This window comes from Loxodonta africana, chromosome 17 (assembly GCF_030014295.1).
Source record: "Loxodonta africana isolate mLoxAfr1 chromosome 17, mLoxAfr1.hap2, whole genome shotgun sequence".
Taxonomy (NCBI): domain Eukaryota; kingdom Metazoa; phylum Chordata; class Mammalia; order Proboscidea; family Elephantidae; genus Loxodonta; species Loxodonta africana.
The window spans coordinates 79,878,029-79,895,070 of NC_087358.1; the positions used below are offsets into that span (position 1 = coordinate 79,878,029).

Genomic DNA, 17,042 nt, shown 5'->3' on the forward strand with positions numbered 1-17,042 from the left:
GTCAGTTTGTATCTCTAAGATGATACTAAATCAATATGACTTCCAGCCACTTTGTTCTGACAAATTTATCTTGATGACCTTTTATTTATTTAAAATAATTTCGTCAACTATGTATTTACAGTAACTTCCAAATAAAAATAAATTTTATAATGAATACATTCCTGACTTAGGATTTATTGTTTCATGATATAAAGGTAATAGAGTTAATAAAATATAATTTTCATAGTAAACTCTGTATTTAAGTTTTTCCACTGTCTTCCTTTGGAAATTGCTTAGAGTCATCTTAATGATTAATATCATTAGAATGCATTCTTTACCCCTCAATGAATTCATTTACAAATGGAAAAAATAAAATTGTTTATTGGGTTCAGTATGATATTTTATTGAATATCATACTATAATATTATCAATTCACATTAATTTTGATATTAACATTAAGAATAGAATATATGGCAAATACAAAACATTTTGACAAGGTAGTGGTATTCCATAATTTTCATAGCATCTTCATGAGTAGCAACACTGACAGTATGTATGTTTAATTATCATTTGAATATCATGGTCCAGTTTTGGGACCTCGAAGATAATGATCTCTGATTTTCAAGGTGTTCTTCTAAAAACTCTATATATATGATAAATTTTGTAAATAACCTCTAAAAAAATCTACAGATGCATCCTCTGACACATGTTACTTTAACTCTTACGTATCTGGCCAAGTATTACTCACTTTTTGTTCATCTTAGATTAGGAAGTTGTAACTTGTATTTCCAGGAGGCAGTGGTGGTTCAGTGGTGGAATTCCCGCCTTCCACGTGGGAGACCCAGGTTTGATTCTCAGGGAGTTCACCTTTATGCATCCACCACCTGTCTATCAGTAGAGGCTTGCATGTTGCTATAATGCTGAGCAGGTTTCTGTGGACTTTCCAGACTAAAATGGACTAGGAAGAAAGGGCTGGTGATCTACTTCTGAAAATCACCCAGTGAAAGCTCTATGGATCACGATGGTGTGTGGGGTTCCCATGAGTTGGCAGCTAACAACAACTTGTGTTTCCAGATAGCCAAATAATTATTTAGTCTATTTCATTTGTTTAAGGGAAAGAAGAAATTAGTAATAATGTTACTATTGCTGTCATTGGCATCATTGTGAACTTGGAAAGAGATGTGATGCATAACAGTTAAAAATCATACTGACCCTAATCCTTGTGGTTTTTGTTGTTGCGTTTTCAGAGACAAAGAAATAGTATGACATGAAACATGGCTCAGTTCTATTACAAGAGAAATGTGAATGCCCACTGCCGAGATCGCATCCCACTAAGGATCGTCCGAGCAGAATCAGAACTCTCGCCCTCAGAAAAAGCCTATTTGAATGCTGTGGAGAAGGGGGACTATGCAAGTGTCAAGAAATCCCTAGAGGAAGCTGAAATTTATTTTAAAATTAATATTAATTGCATTGACCCTCTTGGAAGAACTGCCCTCCTCATCGCAATTGAAAACGAGAACCTGGAGCTCATTGAACTGCTCCTGAGCTTCAATGTTTATGTCGGAGATGCTCTGTTACACGCTATCAGAAAGGAAGTGGTGGGAGCTGTAGAGCTGTTGCTGAACCACAGAAAGCCAAGTGGAGAAAAACAGGTATGTGCAAGAAATAATCATACTGTTTTTAATCCAATTTATTTGCAAAAAAAGAAAAAAAATTTATTTGCAAAGGATGTTCAAATACCCCCAAATTTAAAAAATATGTATATGTAAGCATTGAAATCAGAAATATTTTAGTAGAAAACTGCTGCTAAAGCAAAACAAATTAGCCTATGTTGTCTTAGCAGAGATTAAAAATATTTTTATACAATGCTCCACAAATGTCATTTGGGGTTTAATGTGTATTTGTATGTGTGTTTTTTTATTTTGTTTTTCATTTTCTAACATTCTACAGGGTCAGACTGTGAATAGCTTCCCTAGTTTCCTGTTTAACTGCTTGCCTGTTCCTCCTGATTTGAATATTGCTCTTCAACACACTCAAAGGGATTCTTTTACATTGAGACCTAAAGAAGCAAACATAAAAGATTACTAGGAAATACACCCACTCCTCATTTATTGACATGGTTAGGTTCAAAGGCCAGGTTATTATGCAAAAATCCTCATTATACAAAAAATGTAGGGTGACCGGGAAGTGGGGATGCAGGGTGCACCTCAGAGTTGACAGTCCTGTGCCCCACTGCTGCAGGTCGGCTCCACACCCCACCTTTTCACTCCCATTCCCCCCATTCTCTCCCCTCACTCCCACTCCTCCCTCTGCTCTCTGGTGCACCAGGTGGAGAGCTAGTCATTGTAGCTCCGGGGCTGGTGCCACCCCACAGCTTGGTGGGGCCAGGTGGGCTGGCTGCACTGCAGGGACCTGCAGTGGGCACAGGCCCAGGGCAGGACTGTATGGGAGCAACGAGCCAGGGGCTGGGGGCATTCCTGCATGGCTGCCCCATTCCCAGACCCCAGGCTGACCCAGCCACTCTGCATCCCAGAGCCACCCGCTGCTGGGAGGTGAGTCCCGGGAGCCCAGGGGCTTCCCTCACGTGGGATGGAGCTGGTACAGGAAAAGGTCCATGGGGAGGGTGACACCAACCCTAGTGACACCACTGCAGCCAGCATTACTCTCTCCTGGCACCTTGGTGTTTGTAACTGCCAGACATATGCCCTTAATGTGCAAAATAGTCAGATAGTAGATATTTGACTATTGTCGTGAATGCAGAATGTCAGATAATGATGCAGTGACTAAATGGGGAGTAAGTATAACGGAACTCTAACAGTGGACTTTATATGAAATTTACTGATGGTGAAACTCTAGCTGCATCTTAATGTCCTCAATAGAAAACAAACTAAATTCACACAACCTAAAAATACAATTTTTTTTTTTCTGTTCTTTCTTTTTCTTTAGCACTATGGAAGTGGAGACATAAAAGACAAACAAATAAGAAGTCTGTGTTTGTCTGCCTAGATCCGTTCCTTTTCCGGCCTTACCCTGAGTTGTCCATTTGTTTCTTTTTCCCCTTCCGCAGTGAACCCTTCACGTCCCTATATCAAGGCTGATTGGCTAATTGCAAAGATACTCATGTACTGCAGCGGCTCAAAATCTGTCTTTTAGAGTAAAAGTTTATAAAATGCCTGTTATATTACAGCTCTAGAAATTTCTGCCCTATTCGATAGTGTGCAAGTCTCTGTCTCTGTAAATGGTAGAGTGTTAGGAGGTGTTATAATTTTTTTTTAAGCAAGCTATGCCGTAGCTACTGTTATCAGAACGCTTGTCATTGTTAGGGAAAGAACTCTGTGGCTGAGTGCTGTCTGAAGTACTCACCCTGTCCTCTCAGGAGTCTGGGTCCTCTCGTCTGTTCCTATGTCTCACTGCCGCTCATCCCCTCCGCCTCCCCTGAACCAGAACGTTGATAAAACATCGTGGCCACAGTATCAACACCTCTCTGCTTGTTGCTTTGCTGCTTTATTTGAGGTTTGTTTCACATCTAGTTGTTGTGGGCTATCTTCTATGTCGGTAAACTTTACTGATAGAAAAATCTGCTTTTTTCATCCTTTTAAACTTGGACAAACCTTGATTGTGATGGACAGGTAATGGTAATATCAAATGATATAATTTTTATTAATCTCAGTTTTTTCACCACAAAGGAGATGCAGGTGATTAGATGGGAACGAAGAAGAGTCTCTTTTTGTCGGTGTGATTTTAGGTGCTACTACCTCAGCCACCTTGTGACTCTGAAACATTTTCCACAATCACACCACTGAAGTCGTGTCTGTATTTTGTAACAACAGCAATATTATACAGTGTACCCTCTTCTCTTTTGTCAACCATAAGCAGCCATAAAACAGAAGGTGGGGTCTGTAAAGCAAAGTAGCCATTAAATGTATTTTTCATGTTTATTACTAATGAACTATCTTAGTTCTATTTTCTAGAAAACATTGGCCACAGATTTTGAGGTCTCTTTAATAAGGTCAGTGACATTTGTGCTATCTGGAGTAATTTGGTGCCTGGAGAAGGTATCTGCTATTATGAGAGTGTTTGCTGGAAGATGTTCAAATTCTGAGCTAAGCTGCAGTCTCACAAGTAGGTCCTGGCACCTTGAAGGCACTTGATCTGGACGCTGATTATTAATAAAAGGCAGTCAAGGTTTGCAGTCTGCCAGGCATCTGAAATGTCCCAGACCATGTGTCTCTGGAAGCATTCTCTTGTATCACTCAGCTGGCCAAGAATTCCTTTCCTATTTGTACATTCTAGAATTCCTCTTCAGTGAAAGTACTGATAATAAATAAAAACTGTGTATTTTTATATGAACTCTATATAATTTTGAAAGAACTATTCCAGTCTTCCTAAGAGTTCCTGGCATCTTGTACAATCAAAGTGAAGCCGGAGCAACATGAACTGTATGTAGTATAGCACACAAAAGGTGTCCGCAGGTTCAGGGATGCAGTCAAACCCCTAGAGCCTGGCTGCTCATCTATGATTTTCTCAGAGGTTGTGTATCTCCTGAGCATGCTCAAAATCATCTGGACTGATAATTTCCATAAATCAGCATGTTGTAGGTACCAAATATGTTCTTGCCAGGGTTTTTTTCTTTCGTAAAGTGTAATGCCTTAGATGATTCTTGTGGCCTTTGAAAGCCATTTTGGATCTTTTTATAATTTGCCTAATTTCCACTCTCACCAGCCTTCTCCAGAGCCTCTGAAACTTAGTCATTAATTTTGTTATTGAAGTCATTGGAGCCAAGTGTTAAAACCTGAAAACAATAATATCCAAGTATAAAATATGTAAAATTAACATAATTGTCTTAAAATAGTTCAAGAAAGAGGATGCAATATAAAATTGTGCAAAGCTGATTATTATAACAGTTACTAACATCTTGAAATCCAACAAGTGTAGATTAGGAAATATATTCTTTTTTTACAATTTTGTGGCAAATTTATTTGTCTCTGGGAGGAGATTCAGTGTTTAATGGCATCCTCATAGTATGCGAGCTATGAGGTTTCAGATTAATTTTTGTACCTTTTGAGTATGTTCACGGGGGAACAGTTTGAAGATGTTTACTCTGCCAGGCCTTGTGCTGGGAGCTGGGGAGGGAGATGTTTTTCCCGCTCCCTAGAGTGTTAAGGTCTAGCTGTGAAAAGAGACAGGGATAGTATCATGACAGGAAAAAACTGAAAAGATGAAAGAGAAATAAACCCTCAAATAATTATGACGTTAGGAGACACCGAGTGCCTGTGAAGGGTGATGGCATACTTGGAACAGGTTGCATGTTGAGGATAGTTAGTGTCACTGGACAGTACATGTGAAGATGGTGAAATGGAAAATGTTTTGTGAAATATATATTTACCACAATGGAAAAAGAAAAAAAATTGACTAGACGTGGTAAGCACAAATCATTACTGGGCTTTGGGAATGAGGGAGGAGAAGGGCCAGAAGAGGAAACAGGAAGAATGTTTAAGGGTTTATACTCTGATGAATTTAACTCCATAACTGAAGAGCCCTGGTGGCGAAGTGGTTAAGGCCTCGGCCGCTAACCAAAAAGTCAGCAGTTCAGATCCACCAGGCGCTCCTTGGAAACCCCATGAGGCAGTTCTACTCTGTGCTGTAGGATCACCATGAGTTGGAATGGACTCAACAGCAATGGGTAGTAACTGAACAGAGATTATGATCAAAGGAGGATGGAACCGGTTTGTGATGTACTAAAACTGAAAGCGAAATCTGGAGGTAGGGATTAGTGTATGGATGGTAGTGAGGACGTTGGAGCAAATAAAATCCCCTTTCTTCCTGTCTACCTGACAATGATGTACTCTTCTTGCCTTTGTGTATTCTTTAAATGTTTGTGATCTCTACTGTATAAATGATATTCTCAATTCAGCATCTAATGAAAAGATTTTGTTTTTGCCAGATAAGTAGATGGACATTGATTATTAAGTATATTCCTTGTATATTTAATGTTGTCATTGTTGTTAGGTGCCGTCGAGTCGGTTCCAACTCATAGCGACCCTACGTACAACATAGTGAAACACTGCCGAGTCCTGTGCCATCCTCATGATCATTGTTAATGTAGAGCTTCATAAGCAGGATATTGAGTTTCTAGTGTTTTATTTTAATTTTTAGTATCAAAAAATGAAAAGCATTAATACTTCGTTTCTCCCACATAGCAGAAATGCATGGCTCTTTGCACTAAGCGGGAAGGTGAGATATGTATTCTTACCAGGACTACGCCTTTGCTAGAAGCATTCACTGACATTCTCTGACAACTTTATTAACTTTTAACCTTCTTCATACCTTTTTCTCTAGGAAATACTGACGGTGACTTAGCCCACTTTCCAGACAATCGATTGGTTATTTGACTTCTAATTATTTTGAATAGACCTTTCTTTCAGAAATCTTTTAAGGGCAGGTTCAATTTCAGTTTCAGCTACTTCAGTAAACTTATATCAGAAACAAAACTTGCTTTTCCATTCTTCACTTAGACAGTGATTTTCAATCTTAATGTCATCAAAATCACTGGAAGGACTGGTTAAAATACAGATTGCTGGACCCCAACCCCAGGGTTTCATACAGCATGTTTGGTATAGGGCCCCAGAATTTGTATTTGTAACAGGCTCCCAGGTAATTTTTTTCCCAGGTAATACTGATGCTACTGGTCATAAGGCCACCCTTTGAGAACCACTGACTTAGAGGAGTTGAAAGTCATAGAATGTCTGCAGTGTAAATTTTATGTTAGGTATGTTGAACTATATAGTATGCTAACCTGGTTTTTAAGATTCAGGAGAATACTATGTTTTCTTTTTTTTTTTCCTCTTTGAGAAAAAAAAAAATTCTATTAGTTCACCAATTAAGATCTTAGAGTATTTCAGCTGAAAGAAGTTTAGATATTAAAACCAAAGCCAAACTAGTTGCTGTTGAATCAGTTCTGACTCATGGTGACCCCATGTGTATCAGAGTAGAACTGTGCTCCATAGAGTTTTTAATGGCTGATTTTTCGCCAGGTCTTTATTCCAAGGAGCCTCTGGGTAAATTTGAATCACCAATCTTTTGGTTAGGAGCCAAGAATTTTAACCGTTTGCACCTCCCAGGGACTCCTTTAGATACTAAACTTCTACTAAAAAAAGAATGTAAAAATTTTAGAACTGGGAGGGATCTTGGAAAATGTCTAATCCAGTCCCCTCATTTTACAAAGGAGGAAAAGGGGACCCAGCTGGGCTTGGGGATTGGCCTCACTAAAAGGACCTAGAAATTAATAGCTAGTAACCATCCTTGAGTTACAGTCTGTATGAAGACGATGATAACAATGGCACCAGTAATAACATTAGCTAACATTCATTGAGCCAACCACTGGCCACCTCTGTTGTAAGAGCGCATCAGTGAAAAAGAGGAAGACCCTCAAGGAGATGGACTGACATAGTGGCTGCAACAATGGGCTCAAGCATACCAACGATTGTGAGGATGGCGCAGGACCAGGAAGCATTTCTTTCTGTGGTATATAGGGTCGCTTTCAGTGGGACCAACTCAACTGCACCTAAAAACAACAACAGCATCGTGGCACAGTGGTTAAGTGACTGGCTGAGGAAGGGTCAGCAGTTTGAACCCACCAGCCACTCCTTGGGAGAAAGATGTGGGTCTGATTCCATAAAGATTACAGCCTTGAAAACTCTGTGAAGCAGTTCTACTTTGTCCTATAGGGTTGCTTTGAGTCAGAATCCACTCAGTGGTATTTGGTATGAAGAAGATGCTATCCTTATCCTCATTGGATAGATGCAGAAATAAAGGCACAAAAAGCCTTAAATGACAGATCACAAAGTCAGGAGATATCAGTGCTGGAGCTAAAGAGTCCCTAAAGGTAACCATAATGCTCTGGCTCTAGCCATTGCACCAACTCAAACAGGATTCACTTAAATCTTCGAGAGCTCATTATCCTAATTTAGGATTTGAATTAGAAAGTTTTAAGAAGCTTTTAGTTCCACATATTCAGATTTTGTCTCTGTCTTGAATGTCATAGTGCCATTTATGATTTTGTTGCTCAATAAATACTAATTGTGGTCCTACATGCATTCTGTCTGTATCACTTCCCTTAGTCTCTTAGAATGGCTGGCTTTGTTCATAGCAATTCCAGAGTTCCTGCAAGTTTTGACAAAAGGGAAGCAATAACCTCTTTCCGCCAGACCCACTTCACAGGGCCACCTCTGGCTACTAGGTCATCTTCTAAAGTAGACTCTATGTGCTATTTTCTAAAATTTAAGCAATACTGGAAAAACAGCTTTTAATGAAAAATGGTATGCTTACTTGACAAATATTGTCCCTGGTACTGGAAGCTGTCCTTGGGCAGAGCCAATGTAAGAATCACCTTAGCTTCCCCCCAAGAGCTTCACAGTGAGGATCCTGCACGAATACACAATTTTAGTATTTTAAGTTCAATTTACTTTGTTTTTGTTCCTTGATACAGTGTTATAAACAAAGAGATATTGTGGTGAAAACAACTCAAATAAAATAAAATCATATTAGCTCTTCTAACATTTTCTTCACTGGACTTCTAGTCCTGGGTTCAATGTTTGGCTCCATGTCTTGCCATTGGTTAGCTTGGACAAGTTATTCCAACTCTCTCTCAGCTTCGTTTGTGAGATAGGAGCACTGATGCTGCCTAGTCATTGTACAGATTATTGTTGTTAGCTCCCTTCGAGTTGACTCCATTTCACGATGACCTTATGTGCAACAGAAGGAAATGTTGCCCAGTCCTGCATCATACTGCCAGTGTGTGCCAGGCCATCATTGCAGCTATTCTGCCAATCCATCTCACCAAGGGTTTCCCTTATCCTTGCTAGTTCTCTTTTTCACCAAAAATGATGTCCTCCTCTAGCAATTGATTCCTCCTAGTGATGTGTCCTCACCACCCGTCACCTTGTCATACTGTGGTGGCTTGTGTGTTGCTGTAATGTGGAAGTTATGCAGCCAGGGTCATCCATGGTGGACAGATTTCAGCTGAGATTCCAGACTAAGATAGCCTAGGAAAAAGGACCTGGCAGTCTGCTTCTGAAAAAATTGGCCAGTGAAAATCTTATGAACAGCAGCAGAACATTGTCAGATATCAATCATGTGGTCTAGCATGAGGGGAATGACAAACTGAAGAGCAACGGCATCACATTCATTGTCAAAAAGAACATTTTAAGATCTGTCCTGAAGTACAAAACTGTAAGTGATAGGATATTATCCATATGCCCACAAGGAAGACCAGTTAATAAGACTGTTATTCAAATTAATGCACCAACCATTAATGCAAAAAATGAAGGAACTGAAGATTTTTACCAACTTCTGCAATCCGAAATTGATCAAACATATAGTCAGGATGCATTGATAATAACTGGTGATTGAAATGAAAAAGTTGTAAACAAAAAAGAAGGATTTGTAGTTGGAAGATATGGCCTTGGTGATAGAAATCATGCCAGAAATGGCACGATAGAATTTTGCAAGACCAACTTCTTCACGGCAAATACCCTTTTTCAACAACATAAATGGCGACTATACACGGGGACATCACTGGATGGAAAACACAGGAATCAAATCATCTGTATCTGTGGAAAGAGACAATGGAAAAGCTCAATATCATCATTCAGAACAAGACCAGGGGCCAACTGAGGAACAGACCATCAATTACTCATATGCAAGTTTAAGGTAAAACTGAAGAAAATTAAAACAAGTCCAGGAGAACCAAAATATGATCATGAGTCTTTTCCACCTGATTTTGGAGACCGTCTCAAGAGTAGATTTGACACACTGTATATGAGAGACCGAAGACCAGACAAGTTATGGAATGACATCAAGGACATCATACATGAGGAAAGCAAAAGCTTATTAAAAAGACAGGAAAGAAAGAAAAGACTAAAATGGATGTGAGAAGAGACTCTGAAGCTTGCTCTTGAATGTAAAGCAGCTAAAACAAAATGAAGAAATGATGAAGTAAAAGAGCTTAACAGGAGATTTCATAGGGCAGCTTGAAAAGACAGCTAAGTGTCATAATAAAATGTGAAAAGACCTGGAGTTAGAAAATCAGAAGGGAAGAACACATTTGGCATTTCTCAGGCTGAAAGAACTGAAGAAAAAATTCAAGCCTCAAGTTACAATTTTGAAGGACTCTATGGGAAAAATATTGAACGATTCAGGAAGCGTCAAAAGAAGATGGAAGGAATACATACAGTCAGTGTACCAGAAAGAATTGATTGATGTTCAGCCATGTCAGGGAGTAGCATATGATCATGTACCAATAGTACTGAAGGAAGAAGTCCAAGCTACATTGAAGGTATTTGTGAAAAACAAGGTGCCAGGGATTAACCGAATGCCAATTCAGAAGTTTCAACAAATGGATTCGGCACTGAAAGTGCTCATTCATCTATGCCAAGAAATTTGGAAGACAGCTACCTGTTCAAATGACTGGAAGAGATCCATATTTGTGCCCATCCCAAAGAAAGGTCATACAACAGAATGCAGAAATTATCAAACAGTAACATTAATATCACACACAAATAAAATTTTGCTGAAGATAATTCAAAAACAGTTGCAGCAGTACACCTACAGGGAGCTTCCAAAAATTAAGGTGGGATTCAGAAGAGGACATGGAATAAGGGATATCACTGCTGATATCAGATGGATCTTGGCTGAAAGCAGAAAATACAATATATTGACTATGCAAAGGCATTCTATTGTGTGGATCTTAACAAACTATGGATAACATTGTAAAGAGTGGGAATTCCAGAACAGTTAATTGTGCTTATGCAGAACCTGTGCATAGACTGAGGCAGTCGTAAAGGTGTGCATCCGGGTTGGATCCTTTCACCATACTTAGTTAATCTGTGAGTTGGAATAGACTCGATTGAATCTGTATGCTGAGCAAAATAATCCCAGAAGCCAGACTATATGAAGAATGATGCATCAGGATTGGAGGAAGACACTTTAATAACCTGCGATATGCACATGACACAAACCTCCTTGCTAAAAGCGAAGAGCACTTGAAGCCCTTACTGGTGAAGATCAAAGATGTAGCTGTCAGTATGGATTACACCTCAACATAAAGAAAACAAAAATCCTCACCACTAGACCAGTAGGCAACATCGTGGAGAAAATATTGGATTTCATTTTACTTGGATCCACAATCAGGGACCATGGAAGCAGCAGTCAGGAGATCAAACGACATACTGCATTGGATAAATTTGCTGCACAATTGTTAACAAAGCAAAGATGTCACCTTGAGGACTAAGGTTTGCCTGACTCAAGCCATGGTGTTTTCAGTTTCCTCATACGCATTCAAAAGCTGGACAATGAATAGAATAAGGAAGACTGAAGAAGAATTGGTGCCTTTGAATTATGGTGTTGTTGAAGAATATTGAATACACCATGGACTGCCAGAAGAACTAACAAACCTGTCTTGGAAGAAATACAGCCAGAATGCTCCTTGGAAGCAAGGTTGGTGAGATGTCATCTCATATACTTAGGACATGTTATCAGGAGGGACTAGTCACTGGAGAAGGACATTATCCTAGTCAGTGAAAAAGAGGAAGACCTTCAACAAGATGGATTGATGACACAGTGGCTGCAACAACGGGCTCAAACATTGCAACAATTGTGAAGATTGTGCAGGACTAGGCAGTGTTTCATTATGTTGTATATAGAATCCCTGTGAGTCAGAACTGACTCGGCAGCACCTAACAACAACAGTGATGTGTCCAAAGCAAGCCAGTCCAGCAATGTTCTGTTGTGATCCCTAGGGTCTACATTGGCTAATTTTCCAAAAGTAGATCACCAGACCTTTCTTTCTAGTCTGTTTTAGTCTGGAATTTCCACTGAAATGTGTCCACCATGGATGACATTTAAAATACTGGTGGCATAGCTTCAAGAATCATAGCAACATGCAAGCCTCCACAGTATAACAAAATGACAGACAGGTGGTAGTTTTATGCATTAGAGAAGACATATTTAAATTGTTTAAATTGATAGATGCTCGTATATTATTAGCTTCCAAGGATCATTGATTATACATGCCTTGCTCAGTGTGGGACACCATAAAAAGCAAAAATCGTTTTCTTTTTTGTTCTAATCTGTTCAAGTTTAGCATCACGTATTTTCACACACTTTTCAGGTTTGGAGGAGGATTCTGTCACATAAAAGGAATGTTCATTCACAACTACAATTACAATAATCATAGTTAGCATTAAGCGATAAGAAATTCCTTAGAAGCTGTGAAATGTGAAAAGAGCATAGAGTTTCCTGATAGAAAAGCTGGCTTCTGTTCCTGTTCACCATTTGCTAACTGTGTGACCTTGGACAAGTCTGAATTTCTCTGAGCTTGGTTGTCTGAGCTGGTACTCGGAGTCATAGCATTAACCTTATCTGCTACTCAAAGTCTAATGCTGTTCAAATTGTGTATTTTTTTTTTCACCTTTTAAACATTTTTGTTTATTTTTAATTGTTCCTTGTGGACAGTTTCTAATTCTTGTTACCATGTGTCCTAAGAGATACTGCTTCAGGTTAGTTGCTTTTTTTTTTTTAATTTTTTTTTTTTTAATTTTTGTTAAGCTTCAAGTGAACATTTACCATTCCAATCAGTCTGTCACATGTAGGTTTACATACATCTTACTCCCTTCTCCCACTTGCTCTCCCCCTATTGAGTCAGCCCTTACAGTCTCTCGTTTCGTGCCAATTTTACCATCTTCCCTCTCTCTCTATCTTCCCATCCCCCCTCCAGTCAAGAGTTGCCAACACACTCTCCAGTGTCCACCTGATTTAATTAGCTCACTCTTCATCAGTATCTCTCTCCCCCCCACTGACCAGTCCTTTTCATGCCTGATGATTTGTCTTCGGGGATGGTTCCTGTCCTGTGCCATCAGAAGTTCTGGGGAGCATTGTCTCTGGGATTCCTCTAGTCGCAATCATACCATTAGGTGTGGTCTTTTAATGAGAATTTGGGGTCTGCATCCCATTGGTCTCCTGCTCCCTCAGGAGTTGTCTGTTGTGTTCCCTGACAGGGCAGACATCGATTGTGGCCGGGCACCAACTAGTTCTTCTGGTCTCAGGATAATGTAGGTATCTGGTTCAAGTGGCCCTTTCTGTCTCTTGGGTTCTTAGTTGTCGTGTGACCTTGGTGTTCTTCCTTTGCCTTTGCTCCCGGTGGGTTGAGACCAATTAATGTATTTTAGATGGCGGCTTGTTGGCATTTAGGACCCCAGGCGCCACAATTCAAAGTGGGATGCAGAGTGTTTTCATAATAGAATTGTTTTGCCCATTGACTTAGAAGTCCCCTCAAACCAAGTTCCCCAGACCCCAGCCCCTGCTTCGCTGACCTTTGAAGCTTTCATTTTATCTCGGAAACCTCTTTACTTTTAATCCAGTCCAATTAGGCTGACCTTCCTTGTTTTGAGTGTTGTCTTTCCCTTCACCCAAAGCAGTTCCCATCTACAGATTGATCAATAAAAAGCCCTCTCCCTCCCTCCCTCCCTCCCCCCCTCCCTCCCCCCTTTGTAACCACATAAGTATGTGTTCTTCTCCGTTTTTTCTATTTCTCAAGATCTTATAATAGTGGTCTTATACAATATTTGTCCTTTTGCAACTGACTCATTTCGCTCAGCATAATGCCTTCCAGATTCCTCCATGTTATGAAATGTTTCAGAGATTCGTCACTGTTCTTTATCGATGCGTAGTATTCCATTGTGTGAATATACCACAATTTATTTACCCATTCGTCCGTTGATGGACATCTTGGTTGCTTCCAGCTTTTTGCTATTGTAAACAGAGCTGCAATAAACATGGGTGTGCATATATCTGTTTGTGTGAAGGGTCTTGTATCTTTAGGGTATATTCCGAGGAGTGGGATTTCTGGGTTTTATGGTAGTTCTATTTCTAACTGTTTAAGATAACGCCAGATGGATTTCCAAAGTGGTTGTACCATTTTACAATCCCACCAGCAGTGTATGAGAGTTCCAGTCTCTCCGCAGCCTCTCCAACATTTATTATTTTGTGTTTTTTGAATTAATGCCAGTCTAGTTGGTGTCAGATGGAATCTCATCGTAGTTTTAATTTGCATTTCTCTAATGGCTAATGATCGAGAGCATTTTCTCATGTATCTGTTAGCTGCCTGAATATCTTCTTTAGTGAAGTGTGTGTTCATATCCTTTGCCCACTTCTTGATTGGGTTGTTTGTCTTTTTGTGGTTGAGTTTTGACAGAGTCATGTAGATTTTAGAGATCAGGCGCTGGTCTGAGATGTCATAGCTGAATATTCTTTCCCAGTCTGTAGGTGGTCTTTTTACTCTTTTGGTGAAGTCTTTAGATGAGCATAGGTGTTTGATTTTTAGGAGCTCCCAGTTATCGGGTTTCTCTTCATCATTTTTGATAATGTTTTGTATTCTGTTTATGCCCTGTATTAGGGCTCCTAGGGTAGATCCTATTTTTTCTTCCAAGATTTTTATCGTTTTAGTCTTTATGTTTAGGTCTTTGATCCACTTGGAGTTAGTTTTTGTGCATGGTGTGAGGTATGGGTCCTGTTTCATTCTTTTGCAAATGGATATCCAGGTATGCCAGCACCATTTGTTAAAAAGACTATCATTTCCCCAATTGACTGACACTGGTCCTTTGTCAAATATCAGCTGCTCATACATGGATGGATTTATATCTGGATTCTCAATTCTGTTCCATTGGTCTATGTGCCTGTTGTTGTACCAGTACCAGGCTGTTGTACCAGTACCAGGCTGTTTTGACTACTGTAGCTATATAATAGGTTCTGAAATCAGGTAGAGTGAGGCCTCCCACTTTCTTTTTCTTTTTCAGTAATGTTTTGCTTATCCGGGGGTTCTTTCCTTTCCATATGAAATTAGTGATTTGTTTCTCTATTCCCTTAAAGTATGACATTGGTATTTGGATTGGAAGTGCGTTGTATGTATAAATGGCTTTTGGTAGAATAGACATTTTTACTATGTTAAGTCTTCCTATCCATGAGCAGGGTATGTTTTTCCACTTAAGTGTGTCCTTTTGAATTTCTTGTAGCAGAGTTTTATAGTTTTCTTTGTATAGGTCTTTTACATCCTTGGTAAGATTTATTCCTAAGTATTTTATCTTCTTGGGGGCTACTGTGAATGGTATTGATTTGGTTATTTCCTCTTCGGTGTTCTTTTTGTTGATGTAGAGGAATCCAAGTGATTTTTGTATGTTTATTTTATATCCTGAGACTCTTCCAAACTCTTCTATTAGTTTCGGTAGTTTTCTGGAGGATTCGTTAGGGTTTTCCATGTATACGATCATGTCATCTGCAAATAGTGATAGCTTTACTTCCTCCTTACCAATCTGGATACCCTTTATTTCTTTGTCTAGCCTAATTGCCCTGGCTAGGACTTCAAGTACGATGTTGAATAAGAGCGGTGATAAAGGGCATCCTTGTCTGGTTCCCGTTCTCAGGGGAAATGCTTTCAGGTTCTCTCCATTTAAAGTGATATTGGCCGTTGGCTTTGCATAGATGCCCTTTATTATGTTGAGGAATTTTCCTTCAATTCCTATTTTGGTTAGAGTTTTTATCATAAATGGGTGTTGAACTTTGTCAGATGCCTTTTCTGCATCTATTGATAAGATCATGTGGTTTTTATCTTTTGTTTTATTTATGTGATGGATTACATTAATGGTTTTTCTGATATTAAACCAGCCTTGCATACCTGGTATAAATCCCACTTGATCAGGGTGTATTATTTTTTTGATGTGTTGTTGGATTCTATTGGCTAGAATTTTGTTAAGGATTTTTGCATCTATGTTCATGAGGGATATAGGTCTAAAATTTTCTTTTTTTGTAATGTCTTTACCTGGTTTTGGTATCAAGGAGATGGGAGCTTCATAGAATGAGTTGGGTAGTATTCCGTCTTTTTCTATACTTTGAAATACCTTCAATAGTAATGGTGTTAAGTCTTCTCTGAAGGTTTGGTAGAACTCTGCAGTGAAGCCATCTGGGCCAGGACTTTTTTTTGTTGGGAGTTTTTTGATTACCGTTTCAATCTCTTTTTTTGTTATGGGTCTATTTAGTTGTTCTACTTCTGAATGTGTTAGTTTAGGTAAGTAGTATTGTTCCAAGAATTTATCCATTTCTTCTAGGTTTTCAAATTTGTTAAAGTACAATTTTATGTAGTAATCTGATATGATTCTTTTGATTTCATTTGGTTCTGTTGTGATGTGGTCCTTCTCGTTTCTTATTCGGGTTATTAGTTTCTTTTCCTGTTTTTCTTTAGTCAGTCTAGCTAATGGTTTATCAATTTTGTTAATTTTTTCAAAGAACCAGCTTTTGGCTTTGTTAATTCTTTCAATTGTTTTTCTGTTCTCTAATTCATTTAGTTCAGCTCTAATTTTTGTTATTTGTTTTCTTCGGGTGCCTGATGGATTCTTTTGTTGCTCACTTTCTATTTGTTCAAGTTGTAGGGACAGTTCTCTGATTTTGGCTCTTTCTTCTTTTTGTATGTGTGCATTTATCGATATAAATTGGCCTCTGAGCACTGCCTTTGCTGTGTCCCAGAGGTTTTGATAGGAAGTATTTTCATTCTCGTTGCTTTCTAAGAATTTCCTTATTCCGTCCTTAATGTCTTCTATAACCCAGTCTTTTTTCAGGAGGGTATTGTTCATTTTCCAAGTATTTGATTTCTTTTCCCTAGTTTTTCTGTTATTGATTTCTAGCTTCATTGCCTTGTGGTCTGAGAAGATGCTTTGTAATATTTCGATGTTTTGGATTCTGGAAAGATTTGTTTTATGCCCTAATATGTGGTCTATTCTAGAGAATGTTCCATGTGCGGTAGAAAAAAAAGTATACTTTGCAGCAGTTGGGTGGAGAGTTCTGTATAAGTCAATGAGGTCAAGTTGGTTGATTGTTGTAAGTAGGTCTTCCGTGTCTCTATTGAGCTTCTTACTGGATGTCCTGTCCTTCTCCGAAAGTGGTGTGTTGAAGTCTCCTACTATATATGTGGAGGTGTCTATCTCACTTTTCAATTCTGTTAAAATTTGATTTATGTA

The 17,042-nt window shown here is 39.0% G+C and overlaps 1 protein-coding gene across 6 annotated transcripts in view; it reads left to right on the plus strand.

Annotated features, from left to right (window-relative positions):
• Positions 1-1,253: 1,253 nt before the first annotated feature.
• Positions 1,254-17,042, plus strand: part of TRPC4 (transient receptor potential cation channel subfamily C member 4) — a 288,851-nt gene continuing 273,062 nt past the window's right edge. For all 6 annotated transcript variants that reach the window (XM_023551371.2, XM_003412637.4, XM_010592656.3 and 3 more), the window contains exon 1: positions 1,254-1,631. In XM_023551371.2, coding sequence (XP_023407139.1) covers positions 1,254-1,631 — 378 coding nt within the window. The remainder of the gene's footprint in view (positions 1,632-17,042) is intronic.